The sequence below is a fragment of the Myxocyprinus asiaticus genome, chromosome 4, assembly GCF_019703515.2.
Source record: "Myxocyprinus asiaticus isolate MX2 ecotype Aquarium Trade chromosome 4, UBuf_Myxa_2, whole genome shotgun sequence".
NCBI lineage: Eukaryota > Metazoa > Chordata > Actinopteri > Cypriniformes > Catostomidae > Myxocyprinus > Myxocyprinus asiaticus.
The window spans coordinates 6,422,291-6,443,989 of NC_059347.1; the positions used below are offsets into that span (position 1 = coordinate 6,422,291).

Genomic DNA, 21,699 nt, shown 5'->3' on the forward strand with positions numbered 1-21,699 from the left:
AGGGATACAGGGCGAAGGGTGATGAGAAATAGTGAGGGAAAAGACATAAAAGTTATGATCACATTTGTCAAACAAGCAGAACAATATGCATCCTGTTAGATTATCAAAAGCGATAGAAAAAGAAATAGGATCAGTGAAAGGGGCAACATGTCTGAGCAATGGAAGAGTCTTGATTAAGTGTAAAGATGAAAATCAGAGAGCAAAGGTTCTAAAACTAAAATCACTGGCTGGTGGTCAAATAAGCTGTGCTGAAGTAGATGTGAAGAAGCATGGGGTGATATCAGGAGTGCCCTTAAATGTAACTATGGAAGAAATAAAAGGAAACTTGATTGGAAGCAAAGTTGCTTCAGCTAAAAGACTGATGACATGGAAAGATAATGAAAAGTGTGATAGTCTTTCTGTGTTGATACACTTTGAAGACAGCAATTTACCAGTAAAGGTGAAGCTAGTTATGTGGTACGGGAATATGTACCCCCTCCTTTGTGTTGTTATAAATGTCAGCGTATAGGACATACTGCTGCTGTTTGCAAAGGGAAAATGCATTGTGAAAAGAAGATCTGACAAAATAAAAATTGTGGTATAATGTGCAAACAAATTCTTGAATTGCATAGGTATATCAGCAGAGCAAGTTCACAAGATATTACAATCTAAAGAAGGGAAAACAAAAGGAAGTATAACAGCAAGCTATGATGCATCTCAATGTAGTGATATATAACATTATCATGTCTTTCCTGTTGCTTCATTGGAATGCCAGAAGCTTAATCGCTAATGGCCAGGAGTTTAAAAAATATATTGCAGATATGAATAAATTTCCTGATATCATCTGTATACAAGAAACATGGTTATGCAAGTCATTGGATTTTAAGCTGAATGGCTATGAGACAATAAGGAAAGACAGGATTAATGGTAGAGGTGGAGGATGTGCGACATTCATAAAAGAAAATGTGATATACAGATATGTAAATAATGAAAGTAATGCAGAGAGCATATGTATAGAAGTAATGGGTACACAGGGGTAATCAGATTATTACATTTCTATAATCCATGTTCAGAATTAACAGTAGATATCCTGAAAAATGCCATGGGAGAAATGTCAAACAAAATGATTATATGTGGTGATTTTAATGCTCACAATAGTATTTGGGGTAGCAAGAATACAGATAAAAATTGAGAAATAATAGAAGAATTCATGGAAGAGAACTCTTTAGTGTGTCTAAATGATGGAAATCCAACAAGAATAGACATAACAAGAGGTGGAATGTCATGTTTGGATATCACAATACTTTTAGCATCATTAGCTGGTAAATGTATATGGTCAGTATCTAAGGATAATATAGAAAGTGATCATTTTCCAGTGACCTGTGAAATTCAAAATAAGATTCAACTACAAAAATGTAATTATGGTGTAAGATGGACATATAAAAAAGCAGATTGGGAAAAATAGCAATTCGATAATCTGTCAGTAGAGGGTAATGTTGATGATAGGTATGGTAAAGTAGTGAACAACATTTATTTTGTCAGCCTCTCAAGTCTATCCCATTATTAATTGGTACAAGTACAAGAAAGAATGTGCCATGGTGGTCAGAGGAATGCTCGACAGCAATCAGAGAAAGGAATAAAGCATTTCAGATTTTAAAAAGAACACACCCCAGAAGCAGTCATATATTATCAAAGGAAAAGAGCTTGTGTTAAAAAGGTTATTAAAAGTACAAAAAGGACAGCATGGCAAATCTTCTGCAATACAATAGGGAGGAAAACCGAAATAAATGTAGTCTGGCGTATGATAAAGAAGATGAATGGAATTGACAGCTTCAAAAAGATACCTATAATGGAGGAAAATAGGAAGGTAGCTATTACAAATAAAGACAAGGCAACAATGTTGGCTCAAACATTTGCTAAAGTTCATAGCATTGAGAATTTAGATGATACATTCTTAACAAGACGACAACAAATTAAGAATATATGTGGAAATACTTGCAAGAAAAAGCAAGATTTTAATAGTTGTTTGGATGACGAGTTTAATTATTTTGAGTTAAAAACAGCTATTAATAACTCAAAGAATACAACACCAGGTAAAGATATGATAAATTATAAAATCTTAAAGAAATTATCATCAAAAGCATTAGAAACATTATTGGATTTATAATTATATATGGAATGTGGGTGTCCTTCCTAAGCAATGGAAAACTGCAATTGTGCTCCCTCTAGCTAAGCCTGGGAAAGATATAACAAACCCTAGTAGTTATAGACCCATTGCTCTTACTTCTACGCTATGTAAAGTAATGGAAAAAAATGATTGTGAGTTGACTGAATTACATTTAGGAGAAAAGGGAAGTGTTATCAACTTTTCAGAGTGGTTTTAGGAAAAGTAGGTCTACAGTAGATGCTTTGGTATTGTTTGAAAATGAAGTTAAAAAAGCTTTTGTAATGAAAGAATACATGATTGCAGTCTTCTTTGGCATAGAAAAGGCTTATGACACTTTGTGGACGGAAGGTTTGCTAATTAAACTGAATAAAACTGGAATAGGTGGCAAATTTTATAACTGGGTTTTAGACTTTTTATTCCAACGCACTTTTCAGGTTAAAATTGGAGAAGAACTATCAGCTCCTTATAACATTCTAAATGGAACTCTGCAGGGTAGTGCAATTAGCCCAATATTGTTTAATTTAATGATTAATAATGTTTTTCATAAAGTTAAAAAACCAGGAATAGGATTAGCTCTTTATGCAGATGACGGAGCATTATGGAAGAGAGGCCGTAATATTAAAAATGTAGTTAAAGGAGTCGATTAAAGAAGTGGAGGAATGGTCACTGGATTGGGGTCTAAAGTTTTCAATTTCAAAAACGCAATATATGTTATTCACAAAGAACAAGAGGACTGAACATTTAGATCTGAAGTTGTCTGATCAAACATTGGAAAGAGTACCCGTTTTTAAATATCTTGGTTTATGGTTTGATGAAAAATTAACATGGAAATTGCATATAAGTAAAATTGAATCAAAGTGTAAAAAGATCATAAATTGCATGCGTACGGTTGCTAGTCACAATTGGGGAGCTAGTCGTAGTGCATTGTTGTGCATGTATCAAGCATTGATTCGTTCTTGCTTTGATTATGGATGCATTATATACGGGTCGGCAACCAAGTCTTTACTGAAAAAACTAGATGTTATTCAATCCAGAGCATTAAGAATATGTTGTGGAACAGTTAAAACATCCTCTGTAGATGCAGTTGGGGTAGAAATGGGAGAGATGCCTCTAGATCTTAGAAGGGAAAAACTGGCAGTGAATTCACTGGGTGACTCTTCAACAATCAACGAATAATCGTCTTACTCGCAAAGTATTGGAGGAGTGCTGGGAATATTCATATGATGGAGGACATAGTTTTGGATGGAAGAGTAGAATGTGGGCTAAGGAATGTGGCATGGACAATAAGATCTTCTGTCCTAATGTACCGCTTACTGATGCTCCACCATGGAGAGTCCCTGAACTGCTGGTAGATTTGTGCTTGCTAGACAAGTCCAAAGAAGAATACATTGGAAACGAGGTTAATGCTATTTTAAATAACAAATGTTATTAAATTTTACAAATATTTACAGATGTTCTTAGGAACCTGTCAGTCAGAAGGTTGGAATAGGTTTATATATTCTGAAATTTAAAACACAAATTAGTTTGAAACTGCCTGATGAGTTATCTGTGTACACTGCAGAGTTAACAGCTATAATAATAGGACTACAGTTGGTTGAACAAGTCAGACCAAACAAAGTAGTAATATGCTCAGATTCTTCTTCAGCTTTATTTAATATAATACATGCAAGATCAGACAGAGAAGATTTATTAATGGAAGTATATTTATCATTATACAGACTGAAAGAGGCTGGAATAGTGGTGTATTTTTGTTGGGTACCAGCACATGTTGGGGTATCTGGTAATGAAGTTGCTGATAAACTAGCAAAAAAAAAAAAAAAAGCATTAGACAAGAGGGAGGTGGATGTTAAAGTACCTATGGGGAAAAAGGAGGCAAAATCTATTTTAAAGAAAAAGTTAATGAATAAGTGGCAAATTAGATGGGACAGTAGTAACACAAGGAGATGGTGTTATAGTATTACAAAGACAGTAGGGAGAATAAATTGCCAGGGAGGAAATAGAAAAGAAGTATTGCTGTCTAGATTAAGACTGGGACATACAGAGTTGAAATCAACACTGGCACTTAATCCATGAAAATGGATTATGCGATGTGTGTGTTGTTTATGAAAATGTATGTCATGTGCTTTTATGTGTAGTAAATATAATATATTTCGTGATATATTATTTGGTCACTATAAAAATGGGGAGGACAGAATGAAGAATGAGGATATTTTAGGAAAAGGTTTAATGAACAGACAGGTATACAGAGCACTAATTCAATTTATATATGACTCAGGTCTAGGGTCTAGAATATAATATGTGTGGATGGAAATAATCTACTTAATCTGGAGCATGAAGAACTAATTGTGAATGTTAGAGGAGTTGAACACGCAGCGCTAGCATGAGCATGCGCTCTGATTGGTCCATGGATTGGGAAGGAGTGCAAGTTTAATTTGCCATCCAGTACAGTAGGTGGCGATAATGCTCCTAAAGAGTTGATCGCCATTAAACAAAAAGAAGAAGAAGATTTAGCTAACATGGCGTCACATTTGTCTTACGGCAGAGTCAACTTAAATATTTTGAGGGAAGCTGCACGAAAAGACCTGCGGGAATTTTTAGATAAATGCTCAGGGAGCAAGGTAAAGCTTTGTGCTTTGAGAGGCATGCAGTTTAGTGTTTTAGGATTGTATGCTTCAGCTGTCACAGACAGTATCAGAATCAGAACCAGAACCTACTGCAACGTGAATTAAATGGTTATTACTGCAATTGTTGTTTAGTAATAGTGTCTCAATTTTTAACTTCAATTAGCATAAATGTTTGACGTTTAATTTATACCCCTTTCATAATGTTTTAATTCTGTTTTTTGCTAAGGCCATTGTTTGGGACGAAAATCTTACTGGACCTTTCGGGTTAATTGCTCAGTATTCCCTTTTGAAGGTGAGAATATGTTTACAAGAGCATGAAAACAAAACTTAAACACTAATGATATGATGCTCTTTTTTTATTTATTACCCATGTAAATGCTTTGAGCTCTGTCTTGTTCTTTTTCAAAATGGTATTTATGCTGATGTCATTTTTTTAATTTATTTTTTTAAAAGGAACATGAAGTCGAGAAAATGTTCACGCTCAAAGGGGGACGTATACCATCCGCTGCCGTCAAGAATATTGTTTTTTTTGTTCGACCAAGGTTGGAACTGATGGACATTATTGCTGAAAATGTTGCAAGGTTAGTTTCACTTCTATGAAACTCCTCACCTTTATAAACCTGACATTAAAGCACAATTGAATTAAATTATGAAATAGTTTAAAGTCCTGTCTTTAAATGTTGTTGTGGTTTTGTTTGTTTGTTTGTTTGTTTTCTAAAGCAACAGTTGCTATCATATGGTTGCCTAACGTCGTTTCCGAACTGTTTTAATTGGTGGAGCAAAAAGAAACAAAATAGCTATCCGTGTTGTGTTGCAATGTCAGTTACTGGATATTAACTTCTTGTTACAGTTTTGAATTGCTTTGTTATTATATTCACTGGTAGGTGGTAAATTAAAAAATTCTTAGTACAAAAAGCAAACTGAGCACACTTGTAAAAAAAGCGAGTCATTCGTTCAAAACTGCTTTCATTAGGACAATTTGATTACTTTTTTTGTCTCGAGTATGTGTGAAAGGGACTATTGATTAACCATTCAAGGGATTGGTCACCCAAAAATGAAAATTCAGTCAGTAGTCGCTTTCACACAATTTTCCAGAAAATTACCTGCAAATTTCAGTTTAGAGGTCATGTGTGAACACAAAAATACATCGAAAATACTGGTAAATGACATTTTACACTGGCTTTTTCCCTCAACAAGTGGTTGTAACATTATCTGAAAAGTTCAGTCGTAAAATTAACAGTTTAAGCACTTACGAGGTCAGGACATGCTGTCGTTAGACGGAGAGGATTCAGTAACTCTCTCTGGGGTAAAAAAAAAAAAAAACAATCATCAAATTAGACAGATAGTGAAATTATTTCATTTAGACGAAGGATGTAAAAATATTTGATATTTTATTTTAGAAGTGGTGTAGCGTAATCCAGCCTTAGCACAAATAAATTTGTCGACTAAAAAATAACGAACTACATCTCAGAGTTTAACAGCTTTTTGGTGCTGATGTATGAACCGTCACAAAACAGAAAAAAGACAGAAACTGTTGCATGTGTGAATAGCAGATGTTATATTTACCAGTAAAGGCAATCCAACGATTTTACTGCAATTTTTATTTACCAGGTTGCATGTGTGAAAGGCGCTATTGTTTACTCACCCCTGTGTTGTTATAACCCCATATGACTTTCTGTCTTTTTCTTAACACATCGGCAGAAATTGTGAAAAAAATATTGTGCTCAGTGATGTCATACAGTTTATGGTGACCACCTCTTCAAGCTTCAAAAGAATGCAAAAGTATAATTCAGAGGTCTAATAAATTATTCCACGAGACTCATGATTGTTCTGAAAGCATACAATAAGGTTTGGTGAGAAACAAACCAAAATCGAATGTATCATTTAGTGAAACTGTTGACCAAGTGTTGCTGTAGTCTGCACGTTTATGAGACTGCACAAGAGGAACAGTTCACACATGGGGGCTGTGCGATAGCGTTCAAGCTAAATATTGTTTTGGTTATCTAAAAACAGGTCCACCACAGCGATGGTAACAACAGAACTCAACACAACTGCACACAAACCAGAAAACAGAACTTCCTAAACATTTCTGATGTTTGTAGTCGAAAAATAGATGCATTTCTATGCCAAGTGTTATTTGTTCGAAACAGAGTGCTCAATCAAACTGAGGGATAAAGGAGGAGGGATTGCCCTGACTATTGAACAATTGAGCTATTTGAGATGCACCCATAGTCAATGTAAATGCTGTTAAAAACAATGTTAATGACAATGCTGTCTTTGTATGACATTGGATTTAAAGAAGATTTCAACCCCCCTACATTGCAGTGAGGATAAATTGCAAGCACCACGGGAGTTCCATATCCTGTTTGTGCCTCGACGGAGCCTTTTGTGTGAACAGCGGCTAAAGGAGAAAAGGGTTCTTAACTCCTTTACAAACATCGATGAGTACATTCTGGACCTTATCCCTTATGATGGAGATCTTCTTTCAATGGAGTCAGAGAGCTCCTTTAGGGTAAAAAGGTTTCAGTGTTAAAGTATACTGGGCATTTATTCATAAAAGTTTATCAGAAGGATTACGGATTCAGAAAAAATGTGAGCAATATAGACATGTGAATACCGTAGATCATTTATGTTTCCATAACATTTTTGTACTGTTTACTTTCTTTTTAAAAAAGGAATGTTATTTAGAGAATGATCAGACAAGCCTGTATCACACTGCCAAGGGCCTCATGACTTTGCAAGCACTTTATGGAACAATACCCCAGATCTTTGGCAAAGGGGAGTGTGCAAGGGTGAGTAGCAAAAACATGCTTAAGACAGCTATTTTGGCTATACTGTTTCTGCATACTGTTCAGCTAAAGGTAGACTAGATTTTTTGAGAATGATTGATCATTCTCAAAAACACAATTGCCGTCAGCAAGATGGTAGATAATAATAATTATAGTAATGTCCCCCCTCAGCTCTGAATGTAGGGAGGATAATTTTTATACTGACAAATGATCAAATTTACTGTTTGTTTTTGTTTTTTTATAATTTAATATCAAGATTTTTTTTTACATGTATATAAGAGGGATGTGTATGTCTTTGGTCTTTTTAACCGTTTTTAAACATTTTTAATCACCTTTTTGCCTTCTAGTAAATTTCAATGGGGTATGACAAATGCATTTTTAAAAGTACAAATATTCAATGTAGTCACTAAATAAAACGAGGTTGTAAAACCGCATGTATTATAATTATAGAAGAACTGGAAAATTGTTTTTCTAACATTTAATGAATTATATGAATTTGTATGTCACACCACAGGACACTACTGAAACTGCTTGAAATTACATGTGAACTACCTATAGGCCTAATTATTCCTGTTATTGATGGGCTTAATTGGTTTCATGTCCAATTTTTTTTTTTGCAATTAAGTTTTTTTTTTTTATTTTTTTTTTTAATTAAGGGCATAGTAACAGTACATTTGAATTTTGGGCTGTGTCATTTATTTCATAGCATGTGGCCAACATGATGTTGCGTATGAAGAGAGAGTTTGCGGGGAGTTGTACTCAGATCCTTCCTGTGTTCGATACCCTCCTCTTGTTGGATCGCAACGTGGACCTGCTAACACCACTAGCCACACAGCTTACTTATGAGGGTCTTATCGATGAGATCTTTGGCATCACAAATGGTAAAGTATTTATAAAATTTGTACAACTGAAGGTGTTTTAATAAAAGTATAAAATACTTCAAAAAAAGTATATAAAATAAGATCTAAAAGGATGTAAATGCCTTAATTATTTAAACAGTGTAATTCCTAACTTGGTTGCTTTGGCAGGTTATGTGAAGCTCCCACCTGAGAAGTTTGCACAGAAGAAACAGGGAGAAGGTGGGAAAGATCTCCCCACCGAGCCCAAAAAACTGCAGCTCAACTCAGCCGAGGAGCTGTATGCTGAAATTCGTGACAAGAACTTCAACGCTGTTGGAGCAGCTCTCAGCAAGAAAGCCAAGATTATATCAGCTGCATTTGAGGTTTGGACGTATTTTGTGTGCTATCTGGGAGGGAGAAGGCAAAAAATATTGATTCAAATAAATATAGCATCAACATAAGCACTCCATTAATTACTATCTCCACAAACCAAAAACTGTTTGAGCTATACCATCATTAAACTTAAGTCCCTTTCTGTGTGTTAGGAACGACACAATGCAAAAACTGTTGGGGAGATCAAACAGTTTGTTTCACAGTTGCCCCACATGCAGGCAGCTCGGAGCTCACTGGCTAATCACACCTCCATTGCTGAACTCATTAAGGATATAACAAGTAAGTCTGAATCCATTGGGTCTCATTCACTAATAATTGCTTGGATTTTATGTACTTATAAGCGCAGAAAAAGTTTTCATGCTAAATTTCTGCCACATTTACAAAAGGTGCGTACACATTTATTTGTTCTTACCCTCGTTCCAATGTTAATGAATCTAGATTATTCTAAATGAAGTAGCGCATGCCTGCAGCTAGTTATTTTTGCTAAAACATGCCCAAGCAATTGAAGTATAGGTCTCTGCGGAACAGTAATATGCGTTTCTCAATCTGGGCGTTTTCAAACCGGGATGGGCGTTTTTCAACTATCCAATGAAAGTAGGGAATCTCAGTGTAGTCCCATTTTTGTTCTGCAAAGACACAAATCTCAAACTATCTCCATATAAGGGCTTTAAGCACCACTGCACCTGTACAGGTGCAAATATGTAGAGAAAAATGCATTGAAGCAAAAGGCCAAAAACATCACACTACCAAACAGCACAGAACAGCATTTCAATTAATAATGATTTTATAATATGTACCACTATAGACTTTATATTAACTGAAGGTGTGCTTGGAGTTCAGCTTGTGCAGGAGCATTTATCTATGCCTCATTGTTGGGCTGAACAATTAATTGAAATAAAATCGAAATCACGATATTATGTAGTCATATTTTAAAGGCTGCGATTTCATAGTCTGCAAGCGCTGCTCACTGCACTTACTGTATGTGTTCAGCACTGTTCTCTGTAGTGTTACACGTACTCAAAGCATGCTTGACACTGAGCTGAGCGCAGTAAAATTACAGCACTCTAGATTCAGTAATTGCACATTTGTGTAATTCCAAATATGCTTGGCCGTTAAAAGTTGCTATCCAAATCTAATGTAATCTAATAACACTAAGTCTTATTCTTTTTAAGAGCACCCACGTGTGAACACCTTTCTTGAACAGTAGAGCATATTTGCCCATGGCTTAATTTTGGTCAAAAGTAAACACTTACTAGTTTTTTTTTTTTTTTTTAATGTTAGTAATCATATCACTGTCCAAATCACAATATTTTTGAAAATAATCGCAATTAGATTTTTTTATTTATTTTTTTGTCCAAATGGTTCTGCCCCTACCTCACTTTCCACCTGTGCTTGTGGTCCTTAAAGGCCCTGATATACACTATATTGCCAAAAGTATTCGCTCACCCATCCAAATAATTGAATTCAGGTGTTCCAATCACTTCCATGGCCACAGGTGTATAAAATGAAGCACCTAGGCATGCAGACTGCTTCTACAAACATTTGTGAAAGAATGGGCTGCTCTCAGGAGCTCAGTGAATTCCAGCGTGGTACTGTGATAGGATGCCACCTGTGCAACAAGTCCAGTCGTGAAATTTCCTCGCTACTAAATATTCCACAGTCAACTGTCAGTGGTATTATAACAAAGTGGAAGTGATTGGGAATGACAGCAACTTAAAATGACAGAGCGGGGTCAGCGGATGCTGAGGCGCATAGTGCGCAGAGGTCGCCAACTTTCTGCAGAGTCAATCGCTACAGACCTCCAAAGTTCATGTGGCCTTCAGATTAGCTCAAGAACAGTGCGTAGAGAGCTTCATGGAATGGGTTTCCATGGTCGAGCAGCTGCATCCAAGCCATACATCACCAAGTGCAATGCAAAGCGTCAGATGCAGTGGTGTAAAGCACGCCGCCACTGGACTCTAGAGCAGTGGAGACGTGTTCTCTGGAGTGACGAATCACGCTTCTCCATCTGGCAATCTGATGGACGAGTCTGGGTTTGGTGGTTGCCAGGAGAACGGTACTTGTCTGACTGCATTGTGCCAACTGTGAAGTTTGGTGGAGGGGGGATTATGGTGTGGGGTTGTTTTTCAGGAGCTGGGCTTGGCCCCTTAGTTCCAGTGAAAGGAACTCTGAATGCTTCAGCATACCAAGAGATTTTGGACAATTCCATGCTCCCAACTTTGTGGGAACAGTTTGGGGATGGCCCTTTCCTGTTCCAACATGACTGCGCACCAGTGCACAAAGCAAGGTCCATAAAGACATGGATGAGCGAGTTTGGTGTGGAAGAACTTGACTGGCCTGCACAGAGTCCTGACCTCAACCCGATAGAGCACCTTTGGGATGAATTAGAGCGAATACTGCGAGCCAGGCCTTCTCGTCCAACATCAGTGTCTGACCTCACAAATGCACTTCTGGAAGAATGGTCAAAAATTCCCATAAACACACTCCTAAACCTTGTGGAAAGCCTTCCCAGAATAGTTGAAGCTGTTATAGCTGCAAAGGGTGGGCCGATGTCATATTAAACCCTATGGATTAAGAATGGGATGTCACTTAAGTTCATATGCGTCTAAAGGCAGGTGAGCGAATACTTTTGGCAATATAGTGTAGTTCATACAAAATAAAATAAAAAAATGAATGGGTGTGACATAATTTAGAACAAAATTTTTTATTTTATTTATTTATTTTTATTTTTTATTTTTTTGGAGGTTCATAACAGCTTGCTGGGGCGAACTTTTAGTAAAACTTCTTACCGGATGCTAAACACCTTCTTACTGCCATTGGTCCATGTCATCAGTAGGTGTGTCCTGAAGCTCCTACTTTGAGGCCAACAGCAAATTCTGTTTGTTGTTCAGCCAGTCAAGATCAGTCAGCATGAACGCACAGTTATTGCGAGCTGGTGCAAATTTACCTATATTTGTACAACCATTCGCGTAGAGTCGTTTTCCAAGATCATGTCATGTGATTTAAAAAACAAATATATATATATATATTATTTTATTTTTATTTTTTATTATTATTTTTAATTGGTCTACAAAAGGAATCAAATTTACTCAAATACTCTCAGGTGACCATTCACTCATGTGCCATCTGCAGCGAAAGCCATTCACACACACATTTGGCCAAAGTAAGAGATATCTCTCTCACTTTCATTCTTTTGTCTGTATTTTGCCCATTAACACTCTTTTGTACACCCATCTTTGCATTAGTAGCAGTGTCATCATAAATTACAATAACAGAGTCTAATCGGCACATATTATGGCCTTGTTAGCTCAGGGTTCCCGCGGATCCTTAGTCTTAAAATTGAGTTTTCCCAAATTTAAGGTCTTAAAAGTCTTAAATATCTTAAATGATACAACAAAAGTCTTAATTTTTATTTAAAGAGGTCTTAAATTTGGGGGCAGAAAGACAGGAATTGTGATATGACCTAATGTGATTATCAACCTTCAAAAGAATTTGATTTAATTAAATAAATGCATGCGCTGCGTCCTTCAAAGAGAAAACGTGACTGTTGTATTTTCTCCAAGCACGCTGGTGCTTGTGAGTGTTTTCAGCTGTTGCAGAGCAGTTCACAATCATTTATGACAAACTATCACTAAAGATCAACTGTTGATGATAATGATAGTGTTGATGAAATATGACAATGTTTACTTTTAAGTGTTTATATTGTAATACGTTGTAGATTATTGTAGGAGTGCGCATTTTATAACCCTTTATTTGTTTGAATGAGCAGCTGGAAGCAGTGAAGCGCAAGCATTTCAAAATAAGATTCCCCTGTGTATTTCAAAGTTAAAGTGCCTTTAAAGTTACAAGTTCCACGCCATGAATCCCCCCCCAACCCCAACCATAAAGTGCATCTGGAATTTAATTAAATTGTAGCCTCTGTCTGGCCCTCCCCATCACAGGAAGAAAAGACTAAGAACATTTAATATAGGCTACCAATTAAAAAAAAAAAACTATTGGCAGATTAACTAGCTTTCAACACATTATCAAATCAGCACAATCCAATATTGGTCAACGTCTAATTTGTATCTATTTATATAATGGTACATAATCCAATTTTAATGTAATATATATGTGGAAAACATGTCTAGAGTATTTTAAACTTGCATATAGCCTATCCTGTTTTACTGATAAGCAATGTTAAGGCCACGTTGAATGTGTGCCCCTGCCTGTTTAAGTAAGAGTCTGTGATGCATGATTTATTTTGAGATTGGTATGGTATAGGTCTATACTGGCACTTTATAAGAGCTGCCAGTACACAAGAAAATTAAATGAGAACTGTTGAAGTCTCACAAGCCTGAAGTACAACATTAGGCTACATGACAGTCTAAACTGTCTCTGGAACTGTTACTGTTTATTTAATGATGACTTGTGTCTCTATTAAATCAAGCAGTGAAGTTACTGACAATGTATAATTAAAGATACGCAAGTTTTGTTGTAATAAGTGGAATTTTATAAAATAATAAATGAATTAATGAAATATGCCATCACATTTCTTGCTGGTTTAGATTTATTTAAAATATAGTTAGGATTAGGGATGCACCGATACCACTTCTGATTCTGATATCGGAAATTTCAGTATCGGCCGATACCGATCTCAAGCCGATACCAGTGTTGTTTTTTTGCATAATCAGTTTAAAATATCTTTACATTATTGTGTGGAACTAATTGGGAGTACTCTTTAATATGTAAAGAAAAACAAACCTTTAACTACACATTATTTCAATATAAATGTATAGCTTATTAAGAAACACTTTATTATTCATTAGTATACTGGATAATGTAGCAGCAAAATTAACAGTAATTCCAGTCTTCAGCAGAAAAGAAACTAGTGTTTTTTTTTGCCTTTTTTTTTTTTTATTCCAAAAATGTTTCAACTTGCGCTTGACTTTATAGGATTCAGATCTCTTTTTTTGTTCAATTTAGTTGTAAGACATCAGTCCACTTTTCATTCACACAGTTATTTTTTTGGAACCCATTCAACCATATTGTTATAAATTGTAAACAAATACTAATGATGACAATAATAATAATAAATTGTTATTAATATTATTATTATTATTGACTTAAATTTTAAATACAACAGTAATATATTTAAATCGTGCACTTTTTAAACCCTCATGCTTTTTTGATATTCTAAACTCTCCAGGAAGTCCTGTATGTGTCTCTTTGTAGGCAAGTTCACAGTAGTTTAATTTACTTCTTATTATAAGTGAACCGAACTATTGAGCATCTACATCTGAGATGCTGTTCTTGAGTAGCACTCGAATATTGCGCACCGCTGTGAAGGCTAAAAATAGCCACGAGTGCATCACCAGCCTGTGCGTGAGTTTGTGTCAGCAGAAGAGCACCATTCACTAACGCACTGGCGCTGCACATACTATATATTTACTTATTAAACACAACATTTCGTGATTCACAGAGCTATCGCACGTCTTCAAGTGGCTTTGAATAAAATGCACGAGTCATATGAACTGCTTTAATGGTGTTTTTATGGTTCTTTTATGTCATTTTGACAGTAATGAACATGACTAACACACAGTATTGGATTTGGATCGGGCTCATCGGACCGATACCCGATCCGTCTAAAAGCTTCATATTGGAGCCAATACCGATCCAGGTACCGGATCGGTGCATCCCTAGTTAGGATCTATTATTGTATTGTATTTGTCTCTAAAAATCTGCAAACATGCCCTTTACAAGAATTGTATCAAATTTATTTCTGATTTGTTATATCTGCTCTGTAGAAATCTGAAATTGTCTCATTATTTGGTAACAGACAGCAGAGGGTAGTAAATGCAATAAGAATTGCATTTCTCATTTCCAAATAATTATTTAAAAAAAAAAAGGTACTAAAAGAATTACTGGAATCATTACTGAAACAGTTAAAGAACGGGAATTGTAAAATTCCTTACCATTCCCAACCCTACTTGCCTCAATCTACATTTTTTTTTATTTATTTATTATTATTTGTTTTTGTTGTTCAGTCCTCATTAGTGCATTCAAAAGTTATTTTCTGTGTTTCAGCCTCAGAAGTCTTCTTTGACAGTTTGACAGTTGAACAAGAGTTTATGACTGGAGTAGACACAGACAAGGTGCCTTGTTCTGTTCATGAACATATTTTCTCATTTATTTAAATAACGGAGAGGTTGTCTAATAAATTAAAAAATAAAATAAAATAAAAAATGAAAATTGACATGATGAAAGCTGTAAAAGGACAAACAGATACAAATGGAATAAAAGATCAAATTTAAATATTTGTAAATATTTTGAACAGTGTTGCCAGATTGGGTCAACAATTCCTAGCTGAAACCACATGCCCACTCCAACCAATACCCACCCAAAACATATTGTGCCAGAAAAATGTCAGTCCTGTGTATAAGTACCTCCTTGAATAAACCGAATAAAGATGACTCAATAACACTATAAAATGATTAAATTTCCCAGCCTTAAGTAAACAATAGAACAATTTTTAGAAAACCAATTCAAAAATGACAAATACAATAAAAAGAAACTGGCCTGATAGTGTATGTCAGATTGAAAATGACAAACCATATTTGGTATAAACCAATAAAATATGATATTTGTAATTTTAGAACTGATGTTACAAGGGAAAAGCTACTGCAAATAATATTAAAATGACAATGTTTTCACTGTGATGTGAATGTTGCAGCTCCTCAGTTGTTCTTGTTTAGGAAGACAAGTAAGCCTGTTTTTCACTACCTTTTGTATACTGAATAAAAAGGTCTAAACAAAACACAAGTTTGGTTTCATTAATATAGTTGAACATTGTAATTTATGTATATTTAAATGTAATTGGAGTTCATACAGTTATTTTAAATTTAGAACTTATATTGACTAGTCTATAAAATATAAAACACTAGTGGTAAACAAATAAAACTGTTTGTGTTATACCCACCCAAAACATATTGTGCCAGAAAAATGTAAGTCCTGTGTATAGTTTGTACTCCCTTGAATAAACCGAATAAAGATGACTCATTAACACTATAAAATGATTAAATTTCCCAGTAGTAGTGTAAATGGCCTACTACTGGTTCTTAAGTGTTTTTGTTTTGTTCACCTCATGCATATGAACAGCGAAAATGAACTATTTCTGTTATAATAACTGAACTATAAGAACTATTATAATACCTGGCTAGGTAAATGTAAAGTTCAGCAAAGCACTTCTTCGCTGCTTTTTCTTGCTGGATTAGCTGATATTTTGTCAGCACCGCCATCTGTCATTTGGAGAAGAGTGCAACCCCGATGCGCCTGAAGTATAAATGCCTCAGGTCTCCGAGAGCTGTGTGCACAAGATGCGCTGCTGTACCAGGCAAAGTATATACAAGGCTTTAGACATGGGCAGAACAAGAGGTCTTATGGCACCAGTAATTCCTGGAAACACTGCTGATGCCACACTACACCACTGGGATTCTAATATAACAATAAGGCATGAGAAATATATAACAATCATTGCCAAGTCCATTTCTCCTGACCTGTTTATAGTGGATATCACAGACTTTGGGCACATGACTACTTGCTTCCACGTCAACAGTAAGTGCCGATCCTGTTGGTGCAATTCACTCCATGTCAGGCGCTAAACCAGTCTCCCCCAATCGCTTGAGGAATAAGTTACTGGGGGCCGGTTGCACCAGCTATTGGTAAGTTACAACTTAGCCTAGTTGTGGCGTAAATGGGCACTAAGTCACAATTTACGCACTACTGAATATGCGAGCATTGCACCATTGAACGTGTAGAACGTAACCCTACGTATAAACTAAAAATTTACAGAAGCCTCCGACCAGGAGTAACGGATGGAATAGGATGGAATTTAAGATGTTGGCATTTACACTCGTTTACATTTACGTGAGAATATATTGAAAATATTTGCACTGACTAGGTTACAAACTAGCTAGAAGTTACTAAGCCCTTAGTGTGAACTTTACATCTCAACTTAAGTGAGACCTTAAGCACAGCTGGTGCAGCCCTACCCAGGTCCACATCCAGAGGTGAGAGGTAGGGCCCTGTTTTAAGAACACTAGCGTGAAGCACAGCATTATGCTTTAAGTCATAAGCGCAAAGTCAATGAGCATGGCCAGGAAGTTTGGGGATTTTCGTGCAAGCATGCACTAAGTCTAGGCGCAAGTGGGTTTGGAGAAATTGCTGGCACAAAGCACTAATGGTCGTGCAATTGAATTCTGAGGTGTCCATTTATTGCCTGTTAAACACCAGAGACATAAAATCAGCACATTCATAAAAAGTTGGTAGTGTAAATTCATTCTGTATACAATGAATTGGAATAGAAATATGGACTTTTCTGCATTAACTGCGCAACCTTGTTGAATGTACAGACATGTTTCTATACAGTGACGCGCTCCTTTTATACGCATGGAAAATTTGATTCTTGTCAGAATTTGAATGTAGGCACGGTTTAATTATACAGTTTTATTACTATGTTTTTATTTACAAATTATTACTTAGTAATAATTTAAAACTAAACCATGACCTATAGATGGTTTAACACATCTCATAAATATTTGATTCATGCAAAAGCTTTAACTGTGATTTTCAGGAACATAATTTGATGTTCCACTATATTTTCAGGGTTTGGACATGAACTTTATTATCACCTAATGGTGGGATCTCCCAACTGCAGATTGACATTAACATACATTACACCTACAGATACACTCAAACACTCCCACCCACATCCATTTGCTCTTTGCGCTGGCACAATAATTACGTGTAGAATTAGCGATCTCAAGAAAATTAGATAAGACGTCGTACACAATCTTTGTGTGTTGCGCTGCGCCTAGCGCTCTCACGAAACTAGAGTCTGAATATGGTCAGTTGGTCAGTTTCCCTGCAACTTGTGAGGTAAATTTCCCAGAGTTGAGAGTCATTAATATGCAAGACGTTTTGTAACAGCTGAAGAGTTTATATGTACTGTCTGTCCAGGTCCTAAAAACAGTGTCTTCTGATTCCAACTGGTAGTATACATTCACAGCTTTGATTTCCATCAGAAGTGGCCAAAGAAAGTGCATGTAAAGGCTATTGTTTTATTTTATTTATTTTTTGTTTTTTATTTTTTCATTTTACTTTAACAGCTGGGCAGTATAGCAGTTTTCTGTACTTAAAACCATGTTAAAATGCACTTGTTCCACAATATGGTTGATGCAGTCTGCAATCACTAGCCAATGGGTAGAGCTTTGACTTAGCAATTTCAATAGGCAGCCACTGTTATTTATTGTCTCATTTATTCCTGTAGATGTACTCATGCTTCGCTGAATGAGCAAACCAGTTGTAAGTTTCTTCAACCATATATTCTGTGTTGCTGGGGAAACACCACATCAACAATTATTGAGCGAGTGGCATACACCAGAAATAAGCTAAAGGCTTGACTTTATATGTTTGAATAAAGCGAGAAATCAAAGGTGTTTTCCAACCATAACGCTGGCACCTTCTGTAGCAATGCCCACCATATTTTTGATCTGTGGGCTGATCTGGATTAGAAAGGCAACAACGTTATATGTTATTCCTATTGCATTAGCATCCATCAGCTCCACAAGTCATATCATCCATCGTGAGGGCAGATTTCATCTCAGCTGTGCACTTTGTCTGATGTGGAATGTTCCCCACTCCCCCTTTTGAATTGAAAGACTTGATCAAAACCAGCTAATTCAATAGGCACCTGCCCCAATCTGGCAATACTGCATTTGGAGTAGTACATTTAAACATGTCAGAGAAATGCATTTTTAACATGATACTTTTTATTCTTTGGGCAAATAAGGTATTCTACATTTGGGTAATTTATTTGTGTTGTTGAATCATATGACAATGTGTCATGTTTTCTCAGGTCAGCACATATATAGAAGACTGCATTGCACAAAAGGACCCACTTATAAAAATCCTGCGACTGGTGTGCATGCAGTCTGTCTGCAACAATGGCCTCAAACAGAAAGTCCTTGACTACTATAAGAGGGAGATCCTTCAGGTAGGACAGAGAGAATTTGTTTGTGATTCAGATTTGAGTAATTTTTTTTTTTTTTTAGTTGTAGTTCGCATTTCAAATAGCCCCAGTATTCGCACTCTTTGATGGATAATTGATATTGGATTGATGGATTGTTGTATGGATAACTGTTATAAACCATACACAGATAAGATCTGAATAGAAAGATGTTGAAAAGACAGTATAGTCATAATATTGAAAATTGCTTAATTCATTTTCAAGTTTAAAATGACTTTTTAAAGATGCTTATGTTTGTGCTTTGGTGTAGACTTATGGTTACGAGTACATTCTGACCCTCAACAACTTGGAAAAAGTTGGGTTACTCAAACTTCAAAGCACCATGAGAAACAACTACCCCACAATTAGGAAAACCCTTAAATTATGGATGGAGGATGCCAATGAACAGGTTTGTCTAGGAAAAGAAAAGGATATGATCATGAAAACGTAAAATGGATTAAAGAGCTGACTTTTAAATGCCATTATTCCTTTTTGGAAGAGTTCTTTTATAACTGAAAATCGAAAAGATGTGTCATATTTAAAAGAAAATAACATATTAGTCAGTGATACAAGTATCTTATCACAAGACTTATGATATTATTCTCAGACCAGTTCACCTTTAAAAAAACAAATTGTTTTTAGATTGCCAACTGTGGCACTTCCAAGGACTGTGTGTTACTCGTTACTTTGAGAATGCTAATGTGTGTAAATTTTCCCTTAGAACCCCAACGACATCTCATATGTGTATAGTGGTTATGCGCCTCTGAGTGTACGTCTGACCCAAGTGCTAGCACGTCCTGGTTGGCGAAGCATAGAGGAGGTGCTAAAGATGTTGCCCGGTCCACACTTTGAGGAAAGACAGCAGCTTCCCACAGGCCTTCACAAGAAACGCAAGTTATAAGCATTGACATTATTTTATTTGTGCAGTGATGATCATTTTTGTTCGATAACCCCATCAATCTTTCACCCATCTCATTCATCAGTGATTACCTTGAACCAATGCTTGTAAAATTTGCTTCCACACCCAAATTATATGCAGACTGTTCCCTGTGCCTAAAAAGTATTACCTCTCATGCTCAAGATCAATGTAGTGCTATACCTTACATACATTAGAATCAATAAAATAAAGGACATTTCACATTTTTCTGTGAAATATTGTGATTTAGGAAACTTATTGTGTTATCTCTTCAATTTCCAGGTCAACCAGGAGAAAACAGAACCACTCTTGTGTTCTTCCTTGGTGGTGTAACATATGCTGAAATTGCTGCTCTGCGGTTCTTGTCTCAGATGGAAGACAGTGGGACAGAGTACATTATTGCGACCACCAAACTTATCAATGGTACCAGCTGGATAAAGTCTCTCATGGACCATCCTGAAGCAAACTTCCCCTAAAGCAGCTTTGCAAGCTGTAGGTCCTTGCTACCATCCAGACGCTGCCTGTCATCTGTCCCTCATGAGCCCAAACTTTGATGTTTTGTATACATGTATATTTCAGCAAGCTATATTGATTCAGTTGTGGGAAACAAATTTTCAGTGTGTGAATCAATAATTGTGGGAACAAGGGGTTTTGAAATTGCTGTTGCCTGTTACAATACTATTGCATCTGAAAAAATGTTTGTTGTTTTGAAGCATGTTTGAGATGAATTGGAAGGCCAACAGCAGTTGCCTGAATGCGAGCAGCATTTGTACTGCCATGGTCCAACATAAAGCCTTCCCAGAATAGTGGAAGCTCCTGTGCAAAGGGAGGACAGATTCCCTATTTATGCCAGTGGTTTTGCAATTAAATGTTCTACAATATCATATGTGTTTGGTTTTTGGGTGTCTTTTAGCCATGTGTGTCTTATCGGTACTATGAACACATATTAAGGTTTGTGATTCAATGGGAATATGGTGAATCATACTAATTAGACATGTAAAGATGGAAAAATAAGGGAGGGTGTTAAGCACAACTCGCTCTCATGATAGAGATGGCTGAACATCAAATGAGGAAACAAAAGCAAAAGAGTTTTAGGCCACTTTACTGTATATCAATCATGTGACAAAAGTATGAATGTGGGAAGATGATAGAACAGTTTGCAAATCAAAGTTTCTGATTGTTTTCTTCAAACTTTTGAGGATGTAGTGGAAGCAGGCGTTGCCACCAAACAAACTGCTTAGAGACCTAATATAAATGCATAGATATTTATTCGTTAAGAAATGTGTTTGGTTTAATACAAGTAAAACGCTATTGACAGTGTTTGTGGCATAATGTTGTAAGATCTTAGAAGTTTGGGAACAGAAAAAGATTGAGAAATTATACAGAGAGGCCCCCGAAATTCCTCATTGTCATAAACTAAAGACTTTGCCCTGCTGACGCCCAAAATTCTACCAAAAACTGGACGTAAATGAGCTAAAGAGGCCTGAGAAGAGTCCATAAAAGCTGCTCTATTGAGTGTCAACTGTCCAGAACAAAAGGACGAATTTAACCCTGAAGGAACAACCTTCCCCCAAAACCCCACTCAGACCTAAACCAGTCTTTGTCCTTCGATATAACCAATTTGCTACACTTAAAAAAAATAGACTAATAAGGGAGCACGAGACATTTTCTGTGGAAGCATGATAAGAGAGAGCTTGAAAACTTTCTTTGGAATGATCCCTTTGGAAACTCTCTTCAGCCAGACCAAAACTAGTGCATTTCTATCATCTCAAAAGGCACAAAACTAACTTTTCTTGTTTTGTTTTTTTTTTACAATGCATATACATATATTATGAACTATAACACTACCACAAGACTCCATTGTATCATCATTCTTCACTGCACAAGGCACAGTTAATTTTTGATAGTAAAAATTTATCTTACACAAATTATTATAGCCTGATGTAA

General features: G+C 36.1%; 1 protein-coding gene across 1 annotated transcript; it reads left to right on the forward strand.

The window, feature by feature from the left end:
- The first annotated feature begins 4,642 nt into the window (after positions 1-4,642).
- Positions 4,643-20,636, forward strand: vps33a (VPS33A core subunit of CORVET and HOPS complexes). The gene is made up of 13 exons (XM_051689434.1): positions 4,643-4,764; positions 4,997-5,062; positions 5,224-5,351; positions 7,096-7,282; positions 7,446-7,562; positions 8,266-8,440; positions 8,588-8,781; positions 8,944-9,070; positions 14,858-14,925; positions 18,687-18,824; positions 19,108-19,245; positions 19,558-19,726; positions 20,035-20,636. The coding sequence occupies exons 1-13, from the start codon at positions 4,663-4,665 to the stop codon at positions 20,226-20,228; spliced, it is 1,803 nt and encodes a 600-aa protein (XP_051545394.1). The 5' UTR covers positions 4,643-4,662; the 3' UTR covers positions 20,229-20,636.
- The last annotated feature ends 1,063 nt before the right edge of the window (positions 20,637-21,699 follow it).

Excerpts from the sequence above, each read along its gene's own strand:
- vps33a (XM_051689434.1), top strand. The coding sequence starts at position 4,663 with ATGGCGTCACATTTGTCTTACGGCAGAGTCAACTTAAATATTTTGAGG. Across the intron at positions 7,283-7,445 it reads AGTCAGAGAGCTCCTTTAGG|GAATGTTATTTAGAGAATGA; the intron begins GTAAAAAGGTTT and ends TTTTTAAAAAAG. Across the intron at positions 14,926-18,686 it reads CTGGAGTAGACACAGACAAG|GTCAGCACATATATAGAAGA; the intron begins GTGCCTTGTTCT and ends ATGTTTTCTCAG.